Raw genomic sequence first — 18,296 nt, 5'->3', positions numbered from 1 at the left:
GACCAGTACCTCTGATTCCAGACTTCGGTCCTTTATTGTTTGAATCAATCTATCTTATCAGATATTTCAGTGGAGTCAAAATGGCGGACGGTATTGACAGACGCGCTGATGGTATAACTTCCAAATCGACCTTGAGATCGAGGATTCATTGACTGACCGCGCAAATTCAGACCGGATGGAGTTCAACACCTCGAAGGAGGTCACTGTGGCTCCTACCTTCGAGGACATGCACCTGAAGGAAAGCCTCCTCCGTGGTATCTACGCTTATGGCTACGAATCCCCCTCCGCTGTCCAGTCCCGTGCGATCGTTCAGATCTGCAAGGGTCGCGATACCATTGCCCAGGCGCAATCCGGTACCGGTAAGACAGCTACGTTCTCGATCAGTATCCTCCAGGTTATCGATACCGTTGTTCGCGAAACCCAGGGTATGTGGCTCTCACCATCTCCACCCCACGATTCTGCATGCGAAAGCAAAAGCTCACACATTGACCGGTAGCTCTCGTTCTCTCCCCTACCCGCGAACTTGCCACCCAGATCCAGTCCGTCATCATGGCCCTCGGGGACTACATGAACGTCCAATGCCACGCCTGTATCGGAGGTACCAACATCGGAGAGGATATTCGGAAGCTCGACTACGGCCAGCATGTCGTGTCTGGAACGCCCGGTCGCGTTGCCGACATGATCCGCCGCCGCCACCTGCGCACCCGGCACATCAAGATGCTGGTTCTCGATGAAGCCGACGAGCTCCTGAACCGCGGATTTCGCGAGCAGATCTACGATGTCTACCGCTACTTGCCCCCGGCCACCCAGGTCGTGGTCGTCTCCGCCACACTCCCCTACGATGTGCTCGACATGACGACCAAGTTCATGACCGACCCCGTGCGCGTGCTGGTCAAGCGTGACGAGTTGACGCTCGAAGGCATCAAGCAGTACTTCATCGCCGTCGAGAAGGAGGAGTGGAAGTTCGATACCCTGTGCGATCTGTACGACACCCTGACGATCACGCAAGCCGTCATCTTCTGCAACACGCGCCGCAAGGTCGACTGGCTCACCGACAAAATGCGCGAGGCCAACTTCACCGTCTCCAGCATGCACGGAGAGATGCCCCAGAAGGAGCGTGACAGCATCATGCAGGACTTCCGCCAGGGCAACTCGCGGGTGCTGATCTCCACCGATGTCTGGGCGCGTGGTATCGATGTCCAGCAGGTCTCCCTGGTCATCAACTACGACCTCCCCACCAACCGTGAGAACTACATCCACCGTATCGGTCGTAGCGGTCGTTTCGGTCGCAAGGGTGTCGCCATCAACTTCGTCACCAGCGACGATGTGCGCATCCTCCGGGACATCGAATTGTATTATTCCACTCAAATCGATGAGATGCCTATGAACGGTAAGCGCTTCCGCCCCGTCAATGAAGCCGATATATCATATGCTAATTACCTCCCCCCCAGTTGCCGATCTCCTTTCCTAAACTTTACGAGCCATCTATCTGCAATTTTCTTTCCAGAAGTTCAAGTTGCGCTCGAGTTATGGGATGTCCCGCAAATCAGTTGCTCACTAGCTGGCACCCTTCGTTATCACTTCCCACCATGATCGAAAGAGAGCATCTAGGCTCTGGGCACGACGGAAAGTCAACACTAGTGTGGAGGAAATGGGAAATTTACTAGTCTGGTAAGTCTTTCGACGTCTCATCCAATCGTCAGCGCAGTGCTAACCAAGGCTCCAGTTATGCCACCATCAAATGACGCTTATGCAAGGGTCTTCTTCATTTTCAGGTCTATTCGACGCCCGACCAGCGTTCTGTCGTATCTCTCTGTCTACTTTCTGCGGCGTTCAATCTCTGATCTTCATTTTCTGGGGTAATTCTAGCTTCTTCTGGGGTTCTTTTTCATAGTTAGGAGATACACTGTTCCTTTTCTTCATTTCCAAAACAATATAAAAGCGTTCTGCTATTTGGTTAAGCCTTCTTCATTTCCTTTCGTTTCTTCTCGGTATATCATAGTGGATCCATTCGTGCATTGTTTTAGTCTGCAAAAGCCTCGCCTTTAGACCTAGAAGGACCCCAGCCTCAGCTCCCACTCGAGCACATTACACCCACTGCGCCATCATCCACCAACGCTCACAGAATCGGATCCATACCATAACAGCCTTTCCAAGCTAGGCGTATAGTCCACGCATAATCACGGCATGAATAGCAAAATCAAGGCTGCATCGGACGGGAAAAACTTAGACATATCGAGACGAATAAAAATAATGATACCTGATACCTATAGTAGAGTAACTCATAGCGAGATGAAAGGAAAAAAAGGAAGGGATAAGCCAGACCCAAGTTTTCACTTCGCCGCCCAGGAACCAGTTCCTTGATTTGTCCTAAACCTTCATGATCACCCAAACTGCGAAACGATCAAAAAGAAAAAGAAAAAGAGAGAACGTAATCGAAGGAATGAGTATTCGGACGAGAAACCAGCATGTAAAGTCGTTATGTGTAGCATAGGCACGATGTGTGAATGCGGTTCGCATGCCTGTCGAGGTATGACAGGGCAATGCCGGAGATATTGGGGATGGAGGTTTGAGGGGGCAGAGCGGTTGGTCTGAAGAAATCAATGCACAACATATACGAATGTGTACCAAAAGCAGTGGCGCATGCACACCTTTATTATGTAGAATCACTGGCAAGACCAGAAAATGTTTATATGCAGGGATCAAAAGTGAAATAGTGGTGGTGGGGGATTTGGGGAAGATCGAGTGGAGATAGCCGTGGAATTCGGCAGGGAGGTTCGATCCCAAGAGTAGTTTCATCAGCCGCTTGAAGGTCAGTGTGTATCCCTTCCTCAAGGTACGATAACAACATTCGGAAAGGCAAGAATAGGAGCTTCTCCAGGAGAGGCTCTTTTAGAACCGTGATGTCGAACGCAGAGCACTAGTGCGGGCAAACCCGTTTCCCGACACAGCCCTATGCTTGACTGCTGCTGCACCCGGTCGTGTATCGCGTTCTTTGGTCCATCTTGAGGATAATCAGCCTAGACACTACCAGGTGTGGGGTAAATAAGGCAAAATCTTACATTCTGACCATGTAGTCATCGCCTGCTGAGGCGAACATCCCCGAATTAGCTGGATTCCATGATAATGAATTCACACAGCCCCGGGTGTGTGCTTCCAGCACTTCGACGAGAGTTCCATTCTCTTTGTGCCAGATATAAATACGAGAATCTGTTACGGGATTAGCTCGAACATGAAACAAGGGAGAAAAGTCCAAGATCTACCTTCGCTCCCGCTCACGATAAAGTTGTCAGCAGCGCCTCCAAAGACGCTGCGGATGACGAAATTGCCCTGCTTTTGCCCTTGGAAGCGCCGCACAACTTCCGTCGTGTTGAGGTCAATAAGCTGCAGTTGATTGTCGGCGAGATTAACAAGCAGATACCGCGAATCCTTGCTGACAGCCACAGACGTCGGCCTGCTTTTCGTTGTAAGGCAGTATTCCTCATCACGCGTGGCAAAGTTGTAAACATGCAATTTTCCCTCCAGATCTGCCGCGACTAGTCTCCGACCGTCAGGAGTCATAGTACAGTCTTGTACCCTGAAACCACCATCCCAAGAGTGCAGGTTATGCCCGCGCATGCTCCAATAACAAAGCTGCGTGCTAAGATCAAGAGAAGCCGTGACAAACGTCTCCCCGTCTGGAGCCCATGCTGCAGACGTTACTGGTTGCCGATGATGATTTATGGTTAACAGACAACGACCGGTCTGTGTACCGTGTTAGCATCACGGAAGGAGTTAGAGCATCACAAAGTGGAGAATTTACCTCGACGCTCCATACACGAGCTGTCTTATCTTGGGAGCAAGTAATGAGTTTCGAATCGTCCGGACTGAATTCGCAATGCACAACACCATCTGTGTGCTCCTTGAGTGTGTGGAGCACAGTGAAAGTATCCGTGTCGTAGAGAATCACTGTGGAATCCTTGCAGGCTGTGACCAGCCTGGTCCCATCATGCGAAAAGGAGCACCACCAGACCTCATCCCGTTGCTCGGTCAATTGAATCTCTGTCCGGAGAGGGAAGTCTTTTCGATCGCACATATGGTCCGAATATAGCGAGGGAGGATTTGCTGTATTGTGATACAAACATTGGTTGATTTGATTCTGCTTGACGTGATCTAGAAGAATAGCAAGACGATTATCCGGGATCATAACAGAAGGCGAAATGGACTCTGCAAAATTGTAAGTTCAGAATGATAAAAGAGATTTGGGTTGTGACATACTTGATAATTCCGATAGCAAACGTTCCCGAGAAGAGCTTATTGGGCTGTCCCAACCAGCTTGATCGTGAAGATGCTCAGGAGGGCACATGAGGAGGCTATTTGATAGTGAGTTAGTGGCACATTTTCTGATCAATGGGGATGCTAGGTAGGTCCCACCTTGAAAGAGCATGTAAACGACCAATGTCATAATTGAGGGGTGTTAGCTCATGCCGGAGAACTATTAAAGCCGCACCCAGATCTCGAGCCTCCAACAGCTCCAGAAACTTTTGTTGTCGGAGATAGAAAAGCATTTCGTTCTTTTCGGCATGCTCCACTAAGACTAATCTCTCCTTGGTGGGATGCTGCTCGGTGCGACGTCCTCCCCTGCCATTATCCCGTTCATGGTGAAATGAGTGGACCAGAGTTTGTTCCGCTTCAGCCCATCGTCCCTCAAGAACCGCGTTCCTAAACGTAGCAACCGCCGGGCTTTCCAGTTGATAACCGCTCTCCTTACTCAACAATGATGCCGCTCCGTCATACCCAAGCTCGTAGAGACTCTGTATCAAGATCCTTGTGACCTCTTCCCGATCGTGACCGAAGTAGGTAGAGGAATTGAGCCTAGACTTTTGCGATCCATTCGTATGCAAGTCTCCATTGGAGGTTGTATGCAAGGCTTGGCCGTTCATCGACAACGGAAATGCTGCCTTTTGCGATGGAGATGCAGGCGAACCATTCAGCGTATGGGAAGAGCCATTTGTACTAGATATCCCATCGGGACGCATATTTGCCAGGCGCCTGCGCTTGGGAGATGGTGTGTAGCCCGCCGATGAGTCGTGTGGTTGGATTGCTTGATGGCCGGCCTCGCTTGCCGTACCTCCCGCAAGACCTCCCGTACCCTCTGTTATCGGACCTCGAGAGGTAGGTGTTATACTTCGGCGACGGCGGCGAGATGATCTGGATGAGGTGCCACTAGGACTTCTTGTGCCAAACTGATCACCGATGACCGAGTTATGGAGGGACGCTGCGGATAGGCCGCTCGTGGCGGAAGTGGTGCGAAGTGGCGGCGGGGATGCGAGGGGTGGAGGGGGATCGGGGTGGTCGGGAGCGGCGGAGGAGGGTATATATGGAGGAGGATTGTCTGCCAGTTCGAATGTTTCTGGATCTGCCCTTTCACCTGGCTCTGTTGGAGAACCAGGGGAGCAGACCTCTATCAGTGGCGGTTCACTGATGTTCGCCGATGGTCAGTGTACTGTATGTACGTCTGCAAGCTTGTCACGAGCCTCAGCAGTCTGCCAATCTACTTGTTCAGGAACATATGTTAGTATAATCTGTATCACATGGCGTTCAGATGAGCTCTACCATGCGTGTTGGTCGGGAGCAAAGTGCTTCTTACAGGAGACGAGCGGAGAGGTCTTATCGGGCTTGGACGGGGGTTAACTGACTCCTCCCACGAGAGGTCACCGGATAATGGGGAGTGGAAGAGCTGAAAAGGTGTGAAAGGGGGCACCAAAAACAGGTTTAAAAATGGCCGGAATGACCAAGCCGGAGATATGTAAGAGCCTAGTTAGTGGAAAGGTATATTATGGACGAGGGGAAGAGAAAAGTTTAGGTGGGTTGATTGAGGAACAACTGGAGGATTGGAGCGGAGGTTGAGGTCGAGCACAACGGCGGCTGCTGGGTCTCACTGACTGACTGATGATGGGCTGAACTGTCTTCTTTCCGTGGGGCTAAGCAGCCCCCGACAATCAATGCTTATTGAATGCCTGCTTGCCTGTCAATCCCACCCCCTCCGCCCCCCGTGCTCCTTCTTTCGATTACCCACACCTGCCCAATTCATCAGACCCATAACCCATCATTTCGTTTGCCCATTTCCAGTTTTGTACCTGGTCTCGAGGTTAAACATGCACAGAGTTTCAATCATCTGAGTAGCCGAGAGACTCGAAAGAAAGAGTTTTGTGGAAGCCGTTTGCTACCGAATCGAGTTAACCTACGGTACTTGCTACTATGAATGACGATATCGATAATACATACGGGGGTATGACGATACATGGGGAAAAGGCACTCATTCCCGTAGTATAACTCAAAACATGATTCATATGTGATCAGCGATCAACACCAGTTCAGTATGTATGCCTCCTACTAACTTACCTTGAGCTTCTTACTATATCTTACACGCTACCTTTGTGTTCCTTATCTTCTGAAACTGTAAGTCATGTACAATGGTTATGGGTTTCAGAACCAGCGATGTCCGAAAGCCCTTCCCAAGCTGGATTGGAGCAGAGATGCTTGCATCACCTGGACCCTCAAGACCTCTTCGATCAAGCAAGCAGCTGACACGCAGCTAACTCGGTTTCAATATACTCGCAAATGACACCAACCGATAATTATCGATTCTGAGAAAACACGAATTGGAGGGGCAAGACCACAGATCCGCAACCAATATTGGCCACAGATCATCCGCAGCCAGACACATCACCTGCACACTTGTCCGGCCACATGGAATGAGTTGTTCTCATGCCTCTTGTCTCAGGGGCACGGTGCTCTCATGAGCAATCGCTGATCGGATGCCTTATCTGCTTCTCTGACGGCTAGATATCACAACCACCGAGAATACTACTATGTAGAAAAGTAGGCGTGCCATGCAGGAGCCCGAGTCCGCCACTACGTTTTATTTGGCATAGTTTCATGCCGTAGATGTACCCAACCGCCCGTTATGGCAAGCAAGTAAATAATGTGAAGAGAGACTCAAAGGGCTGTATGGTACTGCAAGCTAGTTACAGCCCATGTGGACGGGGTTATACTGGTCAATTCCGAGCCACAAGCCTCTTCTTTCAAGTGTCATTGCTCGAGGGAGGTACATAAAGATATACTCCGTAGTTTACAGGCAATGTCGTCACTGCTGTGGTTGAATGGCTTTGCATACCTCCTTGCAGAACAAATGATTTGACAAGCACCTCAACTACGCTGCATAGTTAGAGTGAGACTCGTGTTTATACTTCAACGTAGGTATACGACATCACGGCGGTAAAGAACTATCTCTCCGTACTTCGATTGGGATGAATTTCTTTTACAAACTAAACGAAACAACAGACTCTTCCGGAGTCAGAAACGAAATGTTTGTCATTGTCTGGTCGAACGCCCGGCATCTCTCACCGCTGGTTTTGATGCATGATCCCGTCGGAAGTCCCTGGTGTCCATAATGCTCCGCAGATAGCCATGGTAAGTCGGCTTGTTAAAAGACATGTTTGCCCGCAGCCAAATATGAACAACAGCTATCTCTGGCATCTCCCATACATACTTATTGGTGCTTCCTCCGCCCATCATTAGAGTTGCAGGTTGAGTCTACAATGCACAGCATTAAGCCGTCGTCACTATGCTCTCCTGGCTTATATATTCGATGTCTCATAACAATATACCTAGTTCGGCGGTTGTAAGCTTTATGATAACTTGCATGCTGAATACCATGGGAAGGTACGAGAACCAGAAGCACCATGTACATAACATATATCATATCGTCGAGAATTCGCCCTAGACACAACACAACTACTGCGTTATGTTCAAGGGAATTGTATGGATTGACTTGGTTTTCTTTCCGCTGGGCTGAATTACAATGGCCAAGCTTGTTTTAAGCTATGAAACCCCGGACCTTATATCAGAAGGAGCTACGTTGACATTCACAAATACAGGACTATATGTATAAATCTGGCTGAGAACTTCAACTGAGACCGCCTGAAATAACGGTTGTTTCCTCGTACTCGGGAGTACAACCATTGGCTCTGCTCAGCCTGGGCCTCACTGATGTTATGTGATGCTCCACGCCGTCGTCTACCCCGGGCCTGGACCTCAAGACAACCACTTACCCCAGTGCAAGTTCTATATTGAAGTTAGGAACTTGGAGGACGATGCAATCACTACCAATCGGACAGTAAGCCCGGATCTATGTGCGACACGTGCGATCGGTTCGGCTTGACTCGGGTCTTTGTCATTCCTATCCATGACATAATCCGTCAACTGACCTCATCATGATTCAAGCCACGGCACCTACAAGTATATATAGAGACAACTTCTTCGTCCCCAAGGTTCCCAGTCTAACATAAGCGTTTAACCCAAACCAATCAGTCTATCAGTCAAACGATCAAACTAATACATTTACCCTCCGATTTCACGAAAATCTCGAACAAGATGGGTTGTGATTGCGGTTCCGGAAACACCTGCGGATGCAGTGGACCTAGTAGTTGCACCTGCGGAAGCTCGTGCTCTTGCAAGAATTGCGGCGTATGTTGAACTCCTCTCTCCATGACTTCTACAAGAGACTTAAAATATACATAGAAGTAAATTCTTGCACCTCTATTGAATCCAGATAAAACTGGCTGCATGAGTGATGAATCATGACGACGATTAATGGTGGAGGATGCGATTTGCAAAAGGCGTGGAAATGTTCTTCTGGACCATGTACCTTAGGATTGAATGAATTATATCCAACCTGTAATCTTTCCTCGCCTAACGAAGACCATTATGTCCAAGATCGCGTAGGCTGCACTTCAAAGACAACAAGGGCCAGATTATCGATCAGCAGGTAATCTGTAGAGGCGGCAGACATGTCCGGTGGCGAAGGCCTTTCATCGAGTGTTATAGACTCCGATGACCTCCTCTGTAGCGTAATCTTTTTTTGCCATTAGGTCATTGAATGTTCTGTTTAGATTGTTTGTATTATAAGTACTGTAAGGTCGAAAAAGCACCGAGTTTAGCTGTGAGGCCATTGACGATGGCGAGCTAGTAATCCCATTGAACGGTGATCGTCCGTGCGGTCTCCAACAACGGCTGAGTAAACAGGTAGCCTGCACCGCCCCAGATAACCTTAGGAGAGCTTGGAAGTCGAGACCTGAGAAAACGCCGATTCAATTGGGATTATGGTAGCAATAATTCACTTATAGTCGAATGTTAGGACTAGGCGTGCCTCGACTTCGCACACGACCCTCGTTGCTGGATCTGATTGCCTGTCAAAAGGCTGCAGTGTTGTCGGAAGTTGGTTCGAGGTCGTCATCACCGCCTGAGCTAGAAGGCCAAAACCAGCAGTTGGAACTGCCACCGCTCCCCGTGTCGCCCACTTCATCATCCTGCAGCGACAACAGCCTCTCCTCCCCTCTTTCTCCCATCCACCACCGCCGCCCCTCTTCCTCCACTCTCTCCATCCACGACCATACTTCACACACTATGGCCCCCTCCGCTGATGATGGCGAGAACCAGCATGGTTCCGTCTTCTCCGTCTCCGGACCCGTCGTCGTGGCCGAGCATATGATCGGTTGTGCTATGTACGAGTTGGTAGGTTCTCCCCGCAGCTCCTTCTACCCCATAACAGTGCACGGGGGACTGGAATGTCCATACAACCCCACACTCAGCATTTATCGTATCTGCTAACCTCCGCAGTGTCGAGTCGGTCATGATCTGCTTGTTGGAGAAGTCATTCGTATCGATGGAGATAAGGCCACCATTCAGGTCTACGAGGAAACCGGTACAGCACCATTCATCTCCCGCTTACCATCATCTCAATCTCTAACAATTTTCGCCATCAGCTGGCTTGACGGTTGGCGACCCCGTTCAGCGTACAGGAAAGCCTCTTTCGGTTGAGCTCGGTCCCGGTCTGATGGAAACGATTTACGATGGTATTCAGCGCCCCCTGAAGGATATCTCCGAACAGTCCGAGGGCATCTACATTCCCCGTGGTATTGCAGTCAATGCCTTGGATCGTAAGAGAAAATGGGACTTCAAGCCTGGGAAATACAAGGTCGGCGATCACATCACTGGCGGTGACATTTGGGGTACCGTTTTCGAGAATAGCTTGGTGAACGACCACAAGATCATCCTTCCTCCCCGCGCGAGGGGTACTATCACCAGGATCGCCGAAGCTGGTAGCTACACGGTTGAGGAGAAACTTCTTGAAATCGAGTTCAATGGTGTGAAGACCGAGCACAGTATGATGCACACCTGGCCCGTCCGTGTGCCCAGACCCGTGAACGAGAAGCTGGCCTCTGACTCTCCGTTCATTGTCGGCCAAAGAGTCTTGGATTCTCTTTTCCCCAGTGTCCAGGGTGGTACCGTCTGTATTCCCGGCGCCTTCGGATGCGGTAAGACTGTTATTTCTCAAAGTGTGTCCAAGTTCTCCAACAGTGATATTATCGTCTACGTCGGTTGCGGCGAGCGCGGTAATGAGATGGCTGAAGTGTTGATGGATTTCCCCGAGGTCTGTCACTTCCCCCGCAAGAACCCCATCAATTACTGATCAATGTATCTGTAGCTTTCCATCGACATTGACGGCCGCAAGGAGCCTATCATGAAGCGTACCTGCCTGATCGCCAACACCTCCAACATGCCTGTCGCCGCCCGTGAAGCCTCTATCTATACCGGTATTACGATTGCCGAATACTTCCGTGACCAAGGAAAGGACGTGGCTATGATGGCGGATTCCAGTTCTCGTTGGGCCGAGGCTCTCCGTGAGATTTCCGGTCGGTTGGGAGAGATGCCTGCTGATCAGGGTTTCCCCGCCTACCTGGGTGCTAAGCTTGCCTCCTTCTATGAGCGTGCCGGAAGGAGTATCGCTCTCGGAAGCCCCGAGAGAACCGGTAGTGTCAGTATTGTCGGTGCCGTCAGCCCTCCGGGTGGTGATTTCTCGGACCCTGTTACCAGCAGCACTCTCGGTATCGTCCAGGTTTTCTGGGGTCTGGACAAGAAATTGGCTCAGCGCAAGCACTTCCCTTCGATCAATACGTCGATCTCCTACAGCAAGTATACCACGGTTCTGGACCGGTACTACGAGAAGCATCACCCCGAGTTCCCTCGTCTGCGTGACCAGATTCGTGAGCTTTTGACCAAGTCAGAAGATCTGGACCAGGTGGTGCAGTTGGTTGGTAAGGCGGCATTGGGTGACTCGGATAAGATCACCCTGGATGTGGCTGCCATGGTCAAGGATGACTTCCTGCAACAGAACGGCTACAGTGACTACGATCAGTTCTGTCCTCTGTGGAAGACCGAGTACATGATGAAGGCCTTCATGGGCTACCATGACGAAGCGCAGAAGGCCGTTGCCCAAGGTCAGAATTGGGCCAAGGTTCGCGACGCCACGGGTGATATCCAGACCGCTCTGCGGAACATGAAGTTCGAAGTGCCAGACAACGAGGCGGAGGTGTCTAACAAGGTGAGTCCGATCATCTTGCGTTCCACAATGTAGTTTCGCTAACTCCATTCTAGTACGAGAAGATCCTCCAAACCATGTCGGAGCGTTTCGCTTCGGTGTCGGATGAGTAGAAGGTATCAACATGGCCGGGAGATGATCTCCAGGGTCGTGTCATCATTTCTTTCCTTTGAATTTCAAGAGCTTTGTAGCATAGCAAATTCCCATTATCTGTAGTTATTGCAGTTTCGCTGAAGACCTTCCAGAATATTCTTTTCGCCCAACGATGATAAATTTTGAGCCCATTGAGTCAGTGGTCAGGCAGCATCATTGTTTGGCCCGTTTGGGTGGCCAGAAGCACATGACGCGTACTACTGAATTCGTGGCTTTGCATTATGACATTCAAGAGAAAGAAGTTTTACAGCTACTTCAACTGTGTACTCGTAAGAATACGTTGATTAACTGAAGCTGCTACTTGAGACCGAACAACTGAACCGCCATCATTGGCGTGATTCTTTATGCTCCTGTGGCTTTGTAGTTGCAGTTGTATCGATCTTTATCTCACTGATCTGGGCCGAAGTGAAAGGCTACACTTGGCACTTCCCGTCGCCGCCGCCGCCTTCGCTCACTCCGACACTCTCCCCCCTTCAACTTTACCCCCCCCCCAAACCCACCATTCACAGCTACTACGCCTAACAGACATTCATTCATACACTCGATTCCATACACTTGGCTGCTATCTACTTCCAAGATAAAGCTTCCTTTTTGTAATTTGGAGCGATTCCCTAATCATCATTGCCAGCCATGGCAAGCCCAACTGGCTTCTCGTGCGCAATCCCCCCTCCCCCTTGGGCCCTCGTGCCCTCGATGCTAGGTTGACTGACTGACTTTGCTTGTCGGACAGGATCAATGTCAATGATCCCAGCTTGATCTCCCTGGTCAACAAGCTGCAGGATGTCTTCGCTACCGTCGGAGTAAGTGATTGCTGTTTCGAGGAACTTTCCTGCGGCCCCTCCGCATACTGACACCGCTTGTTCTGTTTAGGTTCACAACCCCATCGACCTGCCTCAAATCGCCGTCGTCGGCTCGCAGTCTAGCGGAAAGAGTTCCGTCTTGGAAAATATTGTTGGCCGCGATTTGTAAGTGACCCTTACTGTCACCATCGCATTCCCTGTCGCATTCGCTGACTGTCACCCCTGCTCCCCCCTAGCCTCCCCCGTGGTTCCGGAATTGTCACTCGCAGACCCCTCATTCTGCAGCTGATCAACAAGCCCGCTGCACAGACCAACGGTGTGAAGGAAGAAGAGTTGGAAGGCACGGACAAGGAGGCAAATGTGGACGAGTACGGCGAGTTCCTGCACATTCCCGGCCAAAAGTTCTACGACTTCAACAAGATCCGTGATGAAATCGTGCGCGAAACCGAACAGAAAGTTGGCCGCAACGCCGGCATCTCGCCCGCCCCGATCAACCTCCGTATCTACTCGCCCAATGTCCTGACGCTGACGCTAGTTGACTTGCCCGGTTTGACCAAGGTGCCAGTGGGTGATCAGCCCAAGGACATTGAAAAACAGATTCGGGACATGGTCATGAAGTATATCAGCAAGCCCAACGCTATTATCCTTGCTGTCACTTCCGCTAACCAGGATTTGGCCAACTCGGATGGCTTGAAGCTGGCGCGCGAGGTGGATCCCGAGGGTCAGCGTACCATCGGTGTGTTGACCAAGGTGGATCTGATGGACGAGGGCACCGACGTTGTGGATATTCTTGCGGGCAGGATTATCCCCTTGCGCCTGGGTTATGTGCCGGTGGTCAACCGTGGTCAGCGCGATATTGAGAACAAGAAGCCCATTGCGTATGCGCTGGAGAACGAGAAGAACTTTTTCGAGAACCACAAGGCTTATCGCAACAAGTCGTCATACTGTGGAACGCCTTATCTTGCTAGGAAGTTGAACCTGGTGCGCATTGCTCCCTGGTACATGACTGTATGTGCGCTAATTATGCTATAGATCCTCATGATGCACATTAAGCAAACGCTTCCCGACATCAAGGCCCGCATCTCGTCCTCTCTCCAGAAATACTCTTCCGAACTATCGCAGCTTGGCGACTCGATGCTCGGTAACAGCGCTAACATCATACTGAACATCATCACCGAGTTCAGCAATGAGTACCGTACTGTGCTGGAGGGTAACAACACCGAACTTTCGAGTATTGAGTTGTCCGGAGGTGCCCGTATCAGCTTCGTGTTCCACGAGCTCTACTCGAACGGTGTCAAGGCAGTCGATCCTTTTGATCAGGTGAAGGACATTGATATCCGCACTATCCTCTACAACTCCTCCGGATCGTCACCAGCCCTCTTCGTTGGCACGACCGCTTTCGAGCTGATCGTGAAGCAACAGATCAAGCGACTGGAGGATCCCAGCTTGAAATGTATCTCTCTGGTCTACGATGAACTCGTCCGCATTCTTGGTCAGCTCTTGAACAAGCAGCTCTTCCGGAGGTATCCTATGCTGAAGGAGAAGTTCCATGCTGTGGTCATTGGTTTCTTCAAGAAGTGCATGGAGCCGACCAACAAATTGGTTCGGGATCTTATTGCCATGGAGACGGTGTACATCAATACTGGACACCCTGACTTCCTTAACGGACACCGCGTAAGTTATTCGCACAATCTCTGTAGCTGAGCCATACTGACCGATCAGGCTATGGCTATTGTCAACGAACGCCAACTTGGAAGCAAGCCTACGCAAGTAGACCCCAAGACCGGCAAGCCCCTCCCTCCGCGGGCCAACAGCCCTTCCGTTGAGACTCCTACCGACACCGGCAGCTCTGGGTTCTTCGGCAGCTTCTGGGCCTCGAAGAACAAGAAGAAGATGGCCGCTATGGAGCCGCCACCGCCCACTCTGAAGGCTTCTGCCGCCCTGTCCGAGCGCGAGAGCAGCGAAGTTGAAGTTATCAGTGAGTCCTGTTAAATGTCCTTTGCAGATTGGAGGCTTACACACAACAGAGCTGCTCATCACATCGTACTTCAACATTGTCAAGCGCACCATGATTGACATGGTTCCCAAGGCCATCATGTACACCCTTGTCCAGTAAGTTCGATCTCACGTGGGTTATTATTTTCGATGCTAATACAGAGCTAGATTCACCAAGGATGAGATGCAGCGCGAGCTCCTGGAGATGATGTACCGCAACAACGAGTTGGATGAACTCCTGAAGGAGAGCGATTACACCATCCGCCGGCGGAAAGAGTGCCAGCAAATGGTTGAGAGTCTATCCCGCGCTAGCGAGATTGTCAGCCAGGTTCAGTGAGTGCCAGAGTTGGATGGTTGATTTTACTTTCATACACCCGGTTGCTTTCTGTTGTCCTGGTAGCCAGTCTTTTTGGAGGGGCTCAGTCTCTTGCGGGGAGTTGATGATGCCTTATGTTTATATTTTCTTCTGATGCAAGGATTCCACGGCCGCATGGTGGATGGACGGCTGCCAAGATTTGACGAATTTGTATCGCCTAATGACTGCGGATGATTGCGGCTTGTTTAGAATTGAGACTATTTTGCAGATTAGCAGTTGCAATGTACAGTAACTCAAGGAGAGAACCCGTACTATTCAGGTTTGGTGTTCAAATGAAGCATGCTCGCTCAGGATGGGTAGCAGCCGTTCTTACAGTGGTCGCGGGGTGGAGCTCATTAGTTGGTGATTTACTACTTCTTCGACTGCCTTGACATACGCTAGCCTTCCTTGACTATCAGGATATCATCTAAAAACGGCACCCTACCTCAAGCCCTTCCTGGTCAATAATGAAATGTACATGTGTCCTTACCAGTGAATGGGATGCATAGCTAAATTGTTGGACTGGGGAGCCTTGAACATAGACTTGTATACCAAAAAGGACTTAGCGTACCAGTGAAGTGGGTCACTATCAGATAAGCCCATGTTTAGTGTGGCTCGCGTGGCCAATAGCCGCTCGGCCCGGTGATCCGAAGTATATCACTACTGTAGGAGCCATGTTGCTGGGTTGACTATAAATGAAAGGGATGATCATGTCCACGCAAGATGGCAAGCAAAAAAACGAAGAAAGCAGAATTGTAGGCCAGTTAAGTAAAGAGTGTCAAAGGCGAAGTAACACGCCGTAGTGAGATTTACCATCAGGCAACGATCATAAGTGAACGAGCTGCCTTTGACTTCTCTTATCCTCTCCACCCCCTCCTCTTCCTTTCTCTCACACACTCTCTTGTTTCCTCTTCGCCTTGTACGCTCTCCCACTTGTTCTCCATAGAACCTCTTTATCTCTCACATTCTCTCCCTTGTCTCTGTAGAACTTCATTCTTTCTTTCATCTCCCCGCTCCTCCTCCAGACCAGCAAGCTTTCTCTGCTCGACACCTCATCTCATCTCACCTTGAACGTCCCATCATCTACCACTCGATTCCAACCAAAGAAGTAAGCCAAGTAAGTTTGCACTCGCCTTAGCCACAGATCACATACTAATCATCTCAAGGATGTGCTTTGCATTTAAGTACCCCGTGATCTTCACCAACTGCACCCAGGAAGTGCGCCATTTCGCCTGGAAAGAGGTGTATTTCCAATGCTGTGACCGGTGCAACGATCCGACAGACTTCCGGCCGTACGTGCCCCACACCTCACATTCTGTAAAAAGTCCCTTCTAACTCACCCATCCCTCAGGTGTGAGTTGGATCATGTTCAGGGCTTCGTTACCATCGGCAGCTCGTACATGAGGGGCATCCCTTGCCGCCTCTGCGATTGGGACCACAAGGCCGAACAGTTCGATCCCAGAAACGGTGCCAGGCTCTTGAACGTGAGTTCTCTCCCGCCCACCTTCCTGCTTACCTCCCCCTCGCGAGAGAAGAGACACACTGACTGAAACTAAAACAGGTAATCAAGCGCCCTCATGACTACGAACTCGAGTGGATCATGGAGTACATGAACGACCTCGTCCCCGCCGGCTCTCGAGCCATTCCTCCCGTCGAAACTGAAAAGAATCCCCGCAGCCTCGTTGAATATTGGATGCCCGTTGAGGATCCAGAGGGCGATGATGATACTGACGACTCCGAGGCATCCGAGGACGATGTTGCCGATGACTTCGACATCGTCACTGATGAGGACTACACTTCCGATTTCGAGGTGCTTGACGAGTTCGAGCTGTGAGCGGGGGTTGATGAGTGCTTTTATCAGCTACGAATCATGACATCTATTTTACCATCTCCTCTGATCTGTTGCCTGTTGTTCATCGTTCATTATTCATCGTTCTTTGCTTTGAATTTGCGTGTCTGTGCTGTACTTCAATACCCCTCTGTGGTGCTTCTAGCAAGTTCTGTTGGGTCTTGATGTATTCAGCGAGCATGACTTTCTGTGTTGTTGCTTGTTCTGTGGCTTTGTGATTTATGGGGTGTTGGCTGAAGGATACGGCTGGGTTTGCTGTGGCCCCAATCTTGTCATATGATATGCATGGCTGGTCAGTCGGTATGGTATGGAGCTTTGGTGTTGATGCTTGTTTCTCAGTCTCATCTCATTTCCTCTCGTTGCTTGCTCTGGTTTCTATCTCAGTCGAATCTAGGAGAGGTTTGTGGCTGGTTGTGGCTTCCACCTTGTCGTAGGGTATGCATAGTCCGGCTGCAGCTTCTGACTATTTTCACTGCGTCGCTTATGTTTCCTTTTTCCAACGGTTGCCAGATTGGCTTGGTCGGTGCAACAGTCGTTAACATTTGACATGACATTCTTGTGGTTGGATTTAGGGCCGTTGGCGTTCATCTCGGCCATGTTTCTTGACATATCTGGAGAAAGTTACATAGCTAGCCATAATCCAACAACGTACACAAGTTTGAATCAGCTTTCGATCCACCTCAACCATCAATTTTGATCCTCTAAAAACAGACGGTCTACGCACTCGAAGAATGTCTATAGGTATAATGCCAGCCCTCCCTCTCCATATCCTCGCGGACCTTGTAATTCTCCTCCGCGATCCTCACTAACCCCAAATCCATATCCACCACCAGCACCCCTTCCTCGTCGCCCATCTGCCCCACCGATCCCACCACCGGCAACACCACCCGCGAGAGGCCCATGAACTTGTCCTCCGGGTCCTGGCCCCGCGCGACATTGGCAAAGATGATCCCGCAGGTATTTTCAAAGCACCGCGCCGTGAGGGTCGTCTCGAGGAACAACTTCTCCGACTCCGGGTTATGTTTCAGCATCGCGGGCGAGGCATCGTAGCGACTCCCTGTCGTGGGCCCAAATTAGCCAGTGTCTTCTCGAAGAGCCACAAAAACCACTCCTCCCACCCTATACCCACCGGGCGCAGCCACCACCCCCAGAAAGAAAAGAAAAGAAGAACTCACAAAAAGTCGGCAAAACCACCACCTCCGCCCCCTTGGAAATTAACTCGCGAAACGCCTCCGGGAATGCCAGATCCCAACAGATCAGCAGCCCCACCTTTCCCAGCGGCGTGTCGAACACCTCGTGCGGCTCTTCGCCGGATGACGTCAGGTACTCGCGCTCCGGGTGCCAGATGTTCTTCTTGCGGTAGTGGCCCAGGATGCGGCCGTCGTGGGAGATGAAGTACGCGGTGTTGTAGAGGAGGGCGTCCTTTTTGCTTGCAGCGGTGGGGTTGGGGCTTTCGGTGATGCTGCTGGTGGTGGTGGTGGTGGTCGACGTCGTCGTCGTTGCGGGCTGCGGCTCGTGCCGTTCGACGATCGTGCCGGGGACGATGCAGATGTGCAGCTCGCGGGCGAGGGCTTGGTAGGCTTGCAGGTATTGCTGGGTGGATGCGGCGTGGTCGAGCCAGAGGGGGTCGGAGGGGGCCCAGCCGTTTAGGTGGTATCTTTTTGGCGGGGGTTAGTTGGTGGGTTTGAGGTGGGAGTGGCCCGGGGGTTGAGGGGTAGG

General features: G+C 50.8%; 5 protein-coding genes across 5 annotated transcripts; 3 read left to right on the top strand and 2 right to left on the bottom strand.

Moving 5' to 3' along the window:
• The first annotated feature begins 9 nt into the window (after window positions 1–9).
• On the top strand, window positions 10–1,948 carry BO82DRAFT_220661 (ATP-dependent RNA helicase eIF4A). The gene is made up of 5 exons (XM_025630772.1): window positions 10–111; window positions 171–425; window positions 497–1,390; window positions 1,452–1,671; window positions 1,727–1,948. Exons 1-4 carry the CDS (start codon window positions 81–83, stop codon window positions 1,469–1,471), a joined length of 1,200 nt encoding a protein of 399 aa, XP_025486135.1. The 5' UTR covers window positions 10–80; the 3' UTR covers window positions 1,472–1,671; window positions 1,727–1,948.
• A 944-nt stretch (window positions 1,949–2,892) lies between these two features.
• Window positions 2,893–6,285, bottom strand: BO82DRAFT_379190 (WD domain protein; the record flags this gene model as incomplete). Its single annotated transcript, XM_025637673.1, has 7 exons — window positions 2,893–3,004; window positions 3,063–3,210; window positions 3,264–3,744; window positions 3,803–4,206; window positions 4,258–4,352; window positions 4,414–5,392; window positions 6,228–6,285. 7 exons carry the CDS (start codon window positions 6,283–6,285, stop codon window positions 2,893–2,895), a joined length of 2,277 nt encoding a protein of 758 aa, XP_025486134.1.
• Window positions 6,286–9,450: 3,165 nt separating this feature from the next.
• On the top strand, window positions 9,451–14,710 carry BO82DRAFT_369764 (V-type ATPase; the record flags this gene model as incomplete). The annotated part of the gene is made up of 13 exons (XM_025637183.1): window positions 9,451–9,558; window positions 9,664–9,748; window positions 9,810–10,477; window positions 10,532–11,428; window positions 11,812–11,847; window positions 12,104–12,171; window positions 12,309–12,378; window positions 12,449–12,543; window positions 12,615–13,359; window positions 13,411–14,052; window positions 14,101–14,356; window positions 14,406–14,490; window positions 14,542–14,710. The coding sequence occupies 13 exons, from the start codon at window positions 9,451–9,453 to the stop codon at window positions 14,708–14,710; spliced, it is 3,924 nt and encodes a 1,307-aa protein (XP_025486133.1).
• A 1,185-nt stretch (window positions 14,711–15,895) lies between these two features.
• Window positions 15,896–16,682, top strand: BO82DRAFT_427306 (uncharacterized protein; the record flags this gene model as incomplete). Its single annotated transcript, XM_025640385.1, has 3 exons — window positions 15,896–16,020; window positions 16,080–16,212; window positions 16,290–16,682. The coding sequence occupies 3 exons, from the start codon at window positions 15,896–15,898 to the stop codon at window positions 16,560–16,562; spliced, it is 531 nt and encodes a 176-aa protein (XP_025486132.1). The 3' UTR covers window positions 16,563–16,682.
• A 532-nt stretch (window positions 16,683–17,214) lies between these two features.
• On the bottom strand, window positions 17,215–18,233 carry BO82DRAFT_359584 (carbon-nitrogen hydrolase family protein; the record flags this gene model as incomplete). The annotated part of the gene is made up of 2 exons (XM_025636612.1): window positions 17,215–17,634; window positions 17,753–18,233. Coding segments are annotated over 2 exons (822 nt in total), but the record flags the coding sequence as incomplete, so codon positions are not given.
• Window positions 18,234–18,296: the final 63 nt, after the last annotated feature.

This window comes from Aspergillus uvarum (genome assembly GCF_003184745.1).
Source record: "Aspergillus uvarum CBS 121591 unplaced genomic scaffold BO82scaffold_99, whole genome shotgun sequence".
NCBI lineage: Eukaryota > Fungi > Ascomycota > Eurotiomycetes > Eurotiales > Aspergillaceae > Aspergillus > Aspergillus uvarum.
This window is presented reverse-complemented; position numbering and strand designations above follow the sequence as displayed.